The following is a 12,465-nucleotide window of genomic DNA, read 5'->3' on the forward strand; positions in this document are numbered from 1 at the left end:
CTGGGTGAAAGGACTTTGTTCTACAAAGCAATTAATATTAGTAATTCATATTCATTAGCAATTCATACATTTACTAGTATAATGCTTACAATACCTGTGTCCTCTCCAAACTAAATCTCCTTGATCACATCTTTCCAAGAGAACAGTGCCTGTGCCAGATGATCAGCAGGAGTAAGCCTGGGATCTCAGCATGGATTGGGCTGCAGAAGGTAGATTGCCTTTCGTAGTACCTCACATCTTGGTGGTGGTTGGATTTTTCACAGATCTAGAGTCCAAACACACCATTTACTGGTTCAGGTTAGAAAGCTCCAGGCATAAGCAACCCCTTTGTTTCACAGAAGGACATTGCAGGCTGCAAGAAGATACCTGTCTCAGCCAGGACTTTAGCAGGAAAAGCTGAATTTGAACAGCCAGGGAACAGCACTGATGTCTTCCTGCCATGATTAGTCAAGAGAGTAAGATGAAGAGAAGACAACAGGCTGCTGGAGTCCCTTTGCCCTCAGTTTAGCCATGGATGGAGTGAATACCAGTGCAGACCAAGCAATTTTGTGTGCAATGAGCATCCTCCTGAACACATCACCTGACCTATGGTGCACAGGCTTCACATAAAGCCTCCAAAGCCTTTTTTTTTTTTTTTTTTTTTTTTTAATTTGAAAAAAATATACAATTATACCATAAATCTAAGCAGGAATGTATGTTTATATTGTAGAATTGTTTTGATTGAAAAGACCTTTTAAGATCAAGCCCAACCACTAACTCTACCAAGTCTGTGCTGAGCCGTGTCCCAAAGCACCACATCTAAATTTCTTAAACACTTCCAGTGATGGTGACTCAACCACCTCCCTGGGCAGCCTGTTCCAGTCTTTGATAACACTTTCAGGGAAGAAAGTTCTAATATCCAATCTCAGCCTCCCCTGGCACAACTTGAGATCATTTCCTCTTGTTCTATCACTTGTTACTTGGAAGAAGAGACCAACCTCCCCCTCACAGCAATCTCCATTCAGGGAGTTGTAGAGAGTGGCAATGTCTCCCCTCAGCCTCATTTTCTCCAGGCTGAACAACCCCAGTTCCCTCAGATACCCCTCGCAAGGCTTGTTCTCCAGACCTCTCACCACCTTCATTGCCCTTCTCTGGACTTGCTCCAGCACCATTATATGAACATATATTATTTCTAGAAACATGCGAATACAAATATAAACCAATAAAAAGCAAATGCAGACACATTCCATCAAGGATACTTACGCAACAGGCACTTCACTCTGTCTGCTGGGTAGGTGCAGATGAGGCAAAGCACTGCCGCTGCAAGAAGCAAACCTTTTATCTGAGGAGAACAGGTAGTTTGGTGCCCGTGCCCTTTGCCTCCCCTTACTTGAAGCAGCTTTGTCATTCAGCAGCAGCACATGGAACAAAAGCAATCATGGCTTGGTTGTGTTATCAGTTACCTACTAACACAGCTGGGCTCTTCAGAAACTTGTGGTGTTGGCCTGATAGGAGGGTGTAGCCAGGTGGGGGTAGGCCTCTTCTCCCAGGAAGCTCTCAGTAAGACAAGAGGGCATGGACTTAAGCTCTGCCAGGGGAGGTTTAGGTTGGATATTAGGAAGAAATTCTTTACAGAGAATTGGAATGGGCTGCCCAGGGAGGTGGTGGGTTCTCCATCCCTGGAGGTTTTTAAGAAGAGACTGATGTGGCACTCAGTGCCATGGCCTGGTAACCACAGTGGTAGTGGATCAAGGGTTGGACTTGATGATCTCAGAGGTCCTTTCCAACCCGGATGATTCTATGATTGGTCCCATTGGAAAGAACAAAAAATTCAGATGTACTCACTGGTTTTCCTCTGGTTTCTTCAGTCAATTTGTTCCAGCCTGGTGCCTGTTTTAAGGGGGTTATTCCTCTTCCATCTTCTACAACAAACCTCTCAGAGTGGGGCCAGCAGGGCCAGCAGCTCCAGACGCCTCTCCTCAGCGGCAGCATCTCACCAGTCCTGTGGACTCCCACCCTCAAGAACCAAGGTGGCCCTCGCTTGGCAGCCATGTCAGCCAGCCCTGTTTCTTTGGGACCCATCCCTGCTTTGGTGAAGCCAAATAAAACAAAAAACAATCCCTATGGTGTACTTCACCCAGCCCAAAGCAGCACACGGGATGAAGGCTGAGAAGAGAAGGGAGCACAAGGGGGGGAATCTCATCTGCCCTCATGGGCACCAGGGCCTCTGCTGTGCCCCAAGGCCCAGCCACCCCCCAGTGACATCCCTCCCCCAAAATCTGTCACACAGACACCTCAAAACCAGTTGAAAAATAACCTGCCCCCCTTCCCTCTGATACATTTGGGTATGTGTGGCTATCATCTGCCACTGAAAAACGTAAAAATTAAAAAAAAATAAATCAATTTTTTCCTCAGAAACCCCAAGGTCCTTGGGAAGTCCCTGCTTCTTGGCACCATTTTGTTTCCCCTCATTTTCCAGCCAGCCAAATAACAATAAACAGTGTCATTTTGATATGATGTATTTATATTTACATGGTACATTTTAAAGCAATAGCTACACTGATCATACATATTAGAAACAATAAAAAAAGAAGTTAAGAACTAAAATGTACATCATACACTTGTATATATATTTTTTTTTACACAGAGGTAAAAAGGCTTATAAAAATCAATACAACAGGGTTTTAACTTTTAGTATATAGATACAATAATGATGAGGCTTCAGGCACTTTAATTTGTTAACGTGAGCGATAGCTTGGAAAAAAAAAACAAAAAAAAACCCCAACAAAAAACCTTTCCACAACAGAAAAAAAAATCGGTTAATGTTTTGTTACCACAGATACAAAAATAAAATCTGAATAATTTCTCTCAAAATGATTGATGTCAGTATTGCAAAGCTGACTGGGAGAATGCTACACACTGTTCAGCAGCAGTGTGGAAATTAAGGAGAAATATTTACAAAAAACCCACCCATTTCTATCATTGTGCCCTTACACCACTGCCTTCACAAACCAAATAACACACGCAGCAAAATCTACAAGTATTACAAAAACTCAAGAGGGAGGAAGAAGGAGGGGAAGAAAAAATAAAAATAAAAAAGAGGGATTTTTTTTTTTTCCAAACTTTTATTTCCAGACATACAGAAAGGCTTGGAGCATGTCTACTTTACTTAAATAAATAGGGGCACTTCAAGACCGGACAAAAAGCTGTAAGATCTTTTTGTAGTGTTGTGCTTTATAGAGAGAAGATCTTACAGATGTTTGTTTACATGAAACAACTTTGAGAACAGAAATAAAAGGAGAAGGTTGTTCCATTATTTTTTTTTTTTTCTCGAGGCTGGCTTGATGTTTACTAGACACCATTGAGAGATTTGTCAACTGCTATTAGGCACAAAATATTTATATTTCATTCAGCAAACCCAGACATATCACCCAGAGTGTAACACTCCATCCCTCTTCCACTATCATTCCTTTTTTTTTTTCTTTTCCCAACCGAAAAAATCCCCAGCAACTGCTACGAATTAAGCCTACCAAACTCTACAGTGTATAAGCACATTGCATACTTAATTCATGGTTGACTAAAAAGCTGTGATTAACTCTCAGAGGAATTGTTGGGACATTCCACCAAGAAAGAATGGCAAGCGTTCCTTTTACATTTATTTGGCAAATTAATTAAAAAAAAAAAATCCTCTCTTTTAAGACTGATGTCAATGTGCAATAGAGGGAGGGAAAGGACATGCGACCACTGGCAATTTACTGCAGAAAGAAATTATGGCAGGAACAGCAGTGCCAGCTTTGACAAGCCAATCCCTAGCTGCCTCAAAGTATTCAGATTGTACTATGCTAGTTAGAGCTCACTGCACTAAATCATTTTATTTTTTAATAAAAATTATTTGGCTATTCCTTGTAATATATTAGAAAAATACTCTTTTTCCAAGCTAATTACAAGCCTTGTACACAAGACAACATGACATTAAAGAAAAAAATATTAAAAAAAAAAAAAAAAAAAAATTAAAAAAAATTTAAAGTAATCTTATCCTGCTGTATGCACCTTATGCATCCACTTGATAAATCTGGGTGGTGAACTGGGGAGGGGAAAACCAGGGAGATGCTTCAGGCTGGCCCCTTTAAAGACTCACACGCTTAATCCTGCACAGGGACCCACGGAAATGCCGGCTGCACGCACAATAGGTCGAGCCACGTGTAAGCATCTGGAGGTCAGGGGATGGAAGTGGTGGTTAACATCCTGGCTTTTGATTTTAAATACCTGTTTCGATTGCTAAATGTAGTTTCTACCGTGGACACTTGTGTTCTCATGCTCATGTATTACACAGAAAACAAACCAACAAATATGATTTTCCATATAATCCACCACTTAATGCAGCATTTCCCCAGAATTGCCATAATAGTGCTTTTGACATTGCATTGTTAGTAATTCTTTGCATAACAACAATTTTCCTCATCTGGAACCATAGTGTTTTATTCACAGATGATTACATGGCTGGCTAATGAAAAAGCTTCCCTTTCTTTCGGGCAGAACTCTGAAAACACAGTTTTATTTTTCCAATGTTATTTAGGGAAAAAAGAAAACCCTAAAATTTAAGCTTCCCTTTCAAGTAGTGGTCTGAAATGATTACAGGTAAGGAGAACTACCAGATTCTCAATGGTTATGTGACTATGGTAACTGAGCCTAGTCTTCTGTTCACAGAGCTTTATGAACAGAGAAATAATTTAAGATGTTTGCTGAAGGAAATGACAATGGACTCTAGAAGACAAACTGCAGCTTAGATGGCTATTCTGGCTTTGGAAAACAGAACAAAAAACCCAAGAAAACAGAAATACTGTGTTCTGGTACAAGTTTGTTACTAGCACACCTTCTATACACACACAATAACTTGATGGCAAGTTGAAATATCTTCCAAGTGAGATTTCATTCACTACACCACCCCGTTTCTAGAAATGCCAAAGCTTGCTAACGTGCTGATGGTACCGCACAAGTGGAGGCAAGACGGGCACAACCTGGAGATGTTCTACAATCCACCACCATTTAAGCAGTTCTTTTCTCAAACTCATTTAAACTGAAAAAAAAAAAATAATAAAATAATATAAACATGTACAAGACAGTCTGTTTTGATTACAGATTAATAATACAAAAGTCTATGCGGTAGGTTAGTTAGTTAGAACACTTGATGAGCAAATCAATGCAGTGTGAGCCCCAAACGACCGAACGTAAAGTGATCCAAACTGGTGGTTTCTGGATGCTGCTGGGCACAGTGGGCTGCATCAAAATGAGTGATCTCAATGCTCCAAAACCAACGTGTTCCTTGAACTACAGAAAAAATGTAACACTTCGAATCCCTCTGTAGTCATCCAGCAGCTTTGTGTTTTCCACCACAGCACCTGCACATGACCCCACAGTGGTAACAAGCCCGAAGCGGCAAGTAACAGCACATACATGGAGCAATGAAAGACAAGGCGATAAGGGCCATCCACCGGAGGCAAAACATTTCATCACTGGTGTCACAGGAGCAAGGATCTGTATAGTCTCCTTCTGGATCGGACATACAGTGATAGAGCATAGTGTCTGCACACCACATACAGCTCACTCGATGGATGCAAGTCTTGACGCGGTCTGGAGCATCCTGGCATTGACCCCGCTTGTTCTCCTCGTGGTTGAACATGTCCCTGCAGTACACGCACCGTGACCTCTCCCCATCTTCCTTCCTCCTGGGCTTGAATTTGACAGGTTGAGTCTTTATCACAGCACCCTTGATATCTTCACCCAGGTCAAAGTCCGAGTTGTCTACATAAGGATAAGTGTATTCGTGTTTTGAGGCCTCGCTTTTGGCAAAACGTACGTAGGAATCCATGTCATCAGGATCAAAGTTCTTTCCTCGTGCTGGGGCATGGCGATAGTCCTCGTATCCAGTCATCCAAATCTTTTCCCGAGGATTGATACGCACTATCTCCTCATCATCGTCTGGAAAGTTGACGTGCCGGTAGGATCGTGGTACTGACTGTGGAAGAAGGGTTGAAGAGGGAGATAAAATAAATCAGCTGGCTTTACTGATCAGCCATCACTGTCTGCTTGCTTAGTGAAAAGCCAGCATTTAACAGTTTTGTCTCTCCTTCTCCATGACCCATCACATGAGTTTCAGCCTTTGGCTCAGGACTGAAAACAACTGTCACAGACCGGCAATGGTCTGTGTGCAAATGGTACAATGTAACATATTAAATCACAGTGTAACCCTTTTTTTTAAAAAAACAACAAAAATAACCCAAACCCAAAACATCTGAAGGCATTTAAAGCTGAGAAGGGGAAGGAAAGGAAGGTGGGGCGTGATGTGGGGGGGAAACCAGACACCCATCTTAGCTTAGGCAGACAGAAACCTTCAGGTGGCAACGCTGGAAAGAAACCTTACTTGTTCTAGATGGTAGTGATCAGAGCTGTAATGGTCATGAAGGTGTCCACGAGTGCAAATTCTTCGATGCTCGCAGGATGCAGGAGAAGCCAGAGTTCTCACAGGCTGTTCCCTTTTTTGAGAGGAGTTAGAGGAGCTATCTGTAGCGTTCTGGTTAAAATGGAAAGGGGGAAAAAGATTGTCACACAATCAGCTGTTACTGCAAGCGGTATTAAAAGAGATGTTTTGCCACTCACTGACTTCGTGCACACCTGCAATATTGGCAACACTTGACAGCAGGCAGCTTCATAAAGTTTCACATAAAATATTTGAAAGCAGCAGATCTGTTGCCAGGCCATAAAAGCTGTCGCCACACACATGGAAAAATAATATGCCATAGCCTACCCATGACATTTCCACCAGCACCACTCATATTTGCTTGGCATGTTACTTGTTGCACTGGGCACTGCAGGATAATCAGTGCTCATGTCAGAAGCTCACCCTAAAGAGCAATGTTAAACTCTATCAAATGATGCAATTGTGGAAGTCCTGTGGGCAGACTCAGACAGAGTGTGCCCAGGCTGTGCCCCACTAGTTACCCAGGCTACAAAAATGCTGGCAATTTTGTTAACCCGCAGGCATGCCATTAAGCCAAGAAATCCTTTACACGTTCTTCTCCAAGCTCTCACTGAATTCCAGTTCATCCCAGGATACTTGAATGCTCAGCTTTCCTTTAAAAACTTCAGGCTTTTTTTTCCTCGCTTTGTCACTAGTCTTCCATGTGCAATGAATGCTACTTGTGTTTACATACATTCCTGACTGATGGTGAGTACTTTCTCTAGCTTAATTAATTACATCATTACACAGAAACGATCATGAAAGGGTGAAATATCACACAATAACATGCTCTTGCCAATACACACAAACTCTTAATACACATATTTCTCCTCCTGGAGAAATATACAGTGAGGTAGCAGTCTTAGCCATCCTCTCCTCCATAGCCCTTCCTAGGTTAAAACAGTTCCAATACAGTGTTCTAGACATTCAGGATTTTGCCCTTTCATTCTCTCCATAGATTGGTTGGGGTTTTTCATATTAACATGAATATCAGAGGACAGCTGTTAAATACATTAACAAACCAGGAGCAGGAAAAAGGGCTTCCATGCAGAACAATCAGAAGAGCTGTAACACTGCATGTAAAATGTTGGTGCTTTAAACTTAGAAAAAAATCAGAAAATGGTTTGGCTTGGAAGAGACCTTCAAAGACCAGCTTGTTCCAACCTCCCTGACATGGACAGGGACACCTTCCTCTAGACCAGGTTGCTCAGAGCTCCATACAACCTGGGCTTGAACACTCCCAGGGATGGGGCATCCACAGCTTCTCTGGTCAGCCTGTCCTAGAGTTTTATCACTCTCACAGGAAAGAATTTCTGCCTAGCATCTAAGATAAATCTACCCTCTTCTGGTTTAAAGCCATTAGTCCTCACTTTGATGCTAAAAGACCTTGTAAAAAGACCCTCCCTAGCTTTTCTGTAGCCCCTTCAGGTATTGGAAGGCTGTTCTAAAGTCTCCTTGGATCCTTCTCCAGGCTGAACAACCCAAACACTCTCAGCCTGTCTGCACAGGAGAGGTACTCCAGCCCCCTCATCATCTTTGTGGTCCTCCTCTGGACTTGTTCCAAGAGCAAATCCTCCTCTAACTAACAAGCTGTCCTGCAGCTTCAAGTCCCAGGGGAAGGTTTTCATTTGCCTCAACAGTTAGCTAGAGACACAACCTCAAAAGTGGAGAAAAGTGGTACCAGCAGCGGGAGAAGACTGGTTCTACTTGAAAAACCTTCCTCCTTCTCAAGAATGCACTCTCTAAATAATATTTTCCAGTGAATGTACTACACATGTCTCTTACTCCAGGAACACAAGAACACTCATTGTGCATATTTGTTTGTTCTGAAAACAACACTCTGCAAGACTCTATCCAAAGGTGAGCACACCTCAAGGCATTACAACACAAAATAGATGTTGATCTTCTTTAACTGGTATAGCACTTAAAAGCCCTGCACTCCCAACTTACTTTGTTGAAAGCAAATATACAGATCTGTTTGCAATGTGATGTAAAGCCAGGCTGGGTTATCTGGGAGGTACAACCAGCAGGATGAGTTTTGAATGGCTGACCCAGACCCACTCATTAGGAACAGACTTTCAATGCATGTGCTCCTTTTGGTTGTTTGCTTCATTTTGTTTTTTAAACAAGTATCTAGAAGCGGAACAACTCTCAGGATAGCTAACAATTCCTCTAGTGTGCACCTGGTCTGATATTTGGGCTGTTTTTAAAAAGCTGTTTTAGCAGCCCAGTCTTCATAACTTACTAAACAAAGGCACTTCAAATCTGGACTTTAAACTCACCACAGCTAATTCATAATGCCTATAACTTCAGGTCAAAAAATCTCTAGCATATTTTGGGGTCATTTCAAAAGAAAAAAGAGCAGCTTCTACAAGCAAGTACTTCATAATAACATTAAGCTTCCAACCTATCTGGAAAACCTGAGAGGAGTTAAAATTTAGTTTTTTAACCTGCCTCATGAGCACCTGCCTCATGCAAGCACCTTTTAGCAGTGTTGTATGAGGTGCAAACCCAGATGCAGAGCTGTAATTTAAGCTTCTCAGAACAACAATAGAAAGGCACACACCCCACTGCCAAGGCAGCCGGAGCCTGCAGCATGCTCTCGAAGTTAAACTTTGACTTGCATGAATCAAAAAGTAGGCAGGGCCTTAATGTGGTCCCGTGCCAGCCAGCTGGACCCTTCACCTTCACAGGAACCACGTCTGAGCCCTGCTGGGACAAGCCCTTCGTGGATACGCTCTGAAATCATCGTGGGTGCTTATTGTCAAAGTAGTGAAGCCTGGGAAAATGATGCAACTGGAGGAGGTTGCACACACTGGCCTGCAACCCCCTCACCCTCCTAGATGAAAATAAAAAATCCCAAACTGGATATAACTGCTAGATAATCTCAGTGGGGCAGCTGGGAGCTATAACCAACCCTCCAAGCAGCGTGCTATTGGCTGCCTCTCGGGGAAGGCAGTATTTCTGCAATAGGCAACTGGAAAAGAGGCTGTAGGATATTTATTTTGCTTGATTCTTACCTAACCTTGCCTTGCTCCACACCTTATTCTCCTTCAGACCCAGTAGGGCAACCGAGCCTCTCTTCTGTATGTGTTGACATGGCTAAAAAACCTGTTTGCAGCATACCACAGAGGCTGTGGTTCTGGTCTCTGCTTTCACCTTATTAAAAATTGCTGCATTTCCACGTTCAGTGTCCTCAGATTAGAAGGGCAGTTTGCCAACACAAACACTTACTCTAGAGTGCCCAGAAAGTGAGAAAGTAAGCTATCCAAGACGAGCTCTCTGCTCACTCGTCTGTAAAAAAGTTACAGCTGCCTCCTGGTTGGTGACACTGAAGGCAACCGGCTGACAAATGTTGTTGCCTGCAGGGTTTCCTTGCTGACCATTGGCTGGGATAAGCACTGTTTCTTTCTGACAAGGTCCCCCATCAAAGCTTAAACTTCTGTAGGAGAAGAGAGAATGCTCTTGACACATAGGAATGAATGGTTTCAAGATTAGGAACAGGTAGAAAATATCCCCCTCAGAAGCAGAAGGTCATCAGTGAAACCCCACATGATCCTTCCCTATGCTGGTGAGCATACTCATCAATGATGCCAACAAGATCATAAAGTTTTCTGATGAAACTTAATTTATTCAAGGGCATGCCAATGAAAGCTGACCTTGAAAACTTAAGAATCTCGTAACACTCTGAGGCCACATGTTAAAAAACCTCACCATGAGTACCTCCAAAATGCAAAGTGACGGAAACATCTTGATCTGACATGTACAATGATGCACTCTGAGCCAGCCACTGCTGCTTAGGGAAAAGGTATTTGGGCAAACACAGACAGCCCCGTGACACTGTCAGATTGGTGGCTCAACACCAGAGGAAAAAAAAAAAAGCAGCAGTAAACCCCAATCTGTTTGTAGTTCTTGCTTCCCCTCCACCCTGTGCCATTAAGGGTATTTCCACCATGGCAAGCTGACAGAGCCACGGTCAGGAAAATTGAGGACATGGAATAGCTTCTCAACAACAGCTAACTAAATAGCCTGGGTCTGCCCAGCCTGGAAAAGAGATGATGGAAGGAACCATGGAGATAGGAAGAAAAGCCTACTGAATCACGGGTCCCAGGGGAATGTAAGTAGCAGGAGATTACTCTTCTGGTACTCTTCAGGAAAATAAGATGATGAGGCATTCACTGGAACGTGCTCGGCTAAGTTTCTAACAGAAGGAGGTACTTCTGACAGATCCCATAGTTAAAACATGGCTCAAGAAGCCATATGAAAACCCACAGAAAAAAAAAAGTAAGTTCCTGAGAATAAAAGGAATGATGATGCTCAGGCCTTCAAAAGCATACTGTTGTCTCAGTGCGACCCCACTGGGACTGTACCTGGACTTTGTGACAGGCAAAAATCAGGCATATTCTCAAAGAAAAAGTGCTTTCATCTTCAGACAAGTGCCACTATCAGAAATAATGGCGAGGACTTTGCCAGTAATGGAAGCAGAAAACCAGTTCTGTCCCCACAAGAAGACTCGGTTTTGAATGTTATTTTCTACCACCAGAATTAGCAGTGAAAATTCTGAGGATGGTAGGGAGGGAAGACATAAGAGGTTTGTTGCAGGTCACCCAAATACAACACACTCGTATAACAAGAACATGTCTAGAAAGGACACGGTCTCCAGAGCCACAGGAAAACATGTCCCAGACCACTGAGCCACTAGAAACACTGTCTTCCTCTAAAGCCTGTTGAAACCAGTCCAGCTCCAGTATTTGTTTTTCAAGGGGGAAACTATTGAAAACATGCCCAGTAGCCACATAAGAGAAATGAACCCAAAACTAAGTTGTTAGAACAGGGAGTCCAGTAAGAAACTCTGCTTCAACACGCCCTCAAATGCTCAATCAGAAATTCATGCTGCACGTACTGGAGCTTTGTGATTGCTATGGAGGTCATGAAGTCTTGTGGTTTCACTGCTTGGATAACAAAATCATTAATCACGACCATAATAGTAATTTTATAAAACCCATGCAACACATTTCCTTTTGCATTTTGAGTTGTATGTGTCTGAGCAAGCACACGTACCACATGTTTGATATGGCTGCTTTGAGAAACTACACCAGGCCTCTACAGGCAAATAATTGCACTGTGATCATATAAAAAAAACCCAAAACCTAACAACAACAACCCCCCCCCCCCAAAAAAAAAAAAAAAAAAACCCAAAACCCCAAAAAGAGCCTCTGTTTCCCCCTCAGACTTTCAGAAGTGACTTGTTAGATTTAAAAAAAACAAACAAACCCTGGTTATTAGTAAAGAAGATTATGTTAATGATTTACTGCAGTGTACTTCTCATTGAAATGGATTTGTTACACAAGATTGGCTGGCTAATCAGATGCCTAAGTAATACGCTGAGATAAGCATCTATTGTGAAAAAGTGACAAAAAGAAGCCTTCTACTGCTCCAGACCTTGTCTCTAATGTCTGTTACAGAATAGGTTCACTCTGGGTGATGCAACATGCAAAGGTGACCATGACAAAGAAGAAAGATTAATCTCAAAATTATTAAGTAATCCAGCCTGTAGTAGCTTGTCAGAAATTGGTTGCCAGAGGGAAATTATGGAGCTCTGTCACTTCTAACTTCCAGAAGTGCTCTCAGCCAGCTAAAGCATTTGCAAGCTTGCTGTCAACAATCACTGTGGGTCAAGCAAGATTAGATGAATTATTTTCCCTCTAGGATTTTAATGGTTACATGAGGTGGAGAAGACAAGAGTGAAAAGAAGTATCATGATGTTCAACAAGTAATTTCAAAAGAAATGGTCCCTAAGGAACAAAACCCAGAGTATGACCTCTGCAAATAATAAGCCCTCTGACAAGCTGACCTACTCCCTGTTGCCATGCTCTGCTTTGGTCCATCTCCCACTGCTGTGCAAGCCTGCCCAGTGCATCATCTGTATCTGAGACAGATTGTCAACATGCAGAATGGAAATCCAAAAC

General features: G+C 42.5%; 1 protein-coding gene across 4 annotated transcripts in view; it reads right to left on the reverse strand.

The window, feature by feature from the left end:
- Positions 1-2,482: 2,482 nt before the first annotated feature.
- Positions 2,483-12,465, reverse strand: part of SPRED2 (sprouty related EVH1 domain containing 2) — a 68,716-nt gene continuing 58,733 nt past the window's right edge. For all 4 annotated transcript variants that reach the window (XM_071740201.1, XM_071740204.1, XM_071740202.1 and 1 more), the window contains 2 exons: positions 6,401-6,550; positions 2,483-5,995 (listed from right to left, as the gene is read on the reverse strand). In XM_071740201.1, coding sequence (XP_071596302.1) covers positions 5,345-5,995; positions 6,401-6,550 — 801 coding nt within the window. In that variant the 3' untranslated portion in view covers positions 2,483-5,344. The remainder of the gene's footprint in view (positions 5,996-6,400; positions 6,551-12,465) is intronic.

This window comes from Heliangelus exortis, chromosome 3, assembly GCF_036169615.1.
Source record: "Heliangelus exortis chromosome 3, bHelExo1.hap1, whole genome shotgun sequence".
NCBI classification, from domain to species: Eukaryota; Metazoa; Chordata; class Aves; order Apodiformes; family Trochilidae; genus Heliangelus; species Heliangelus exortis.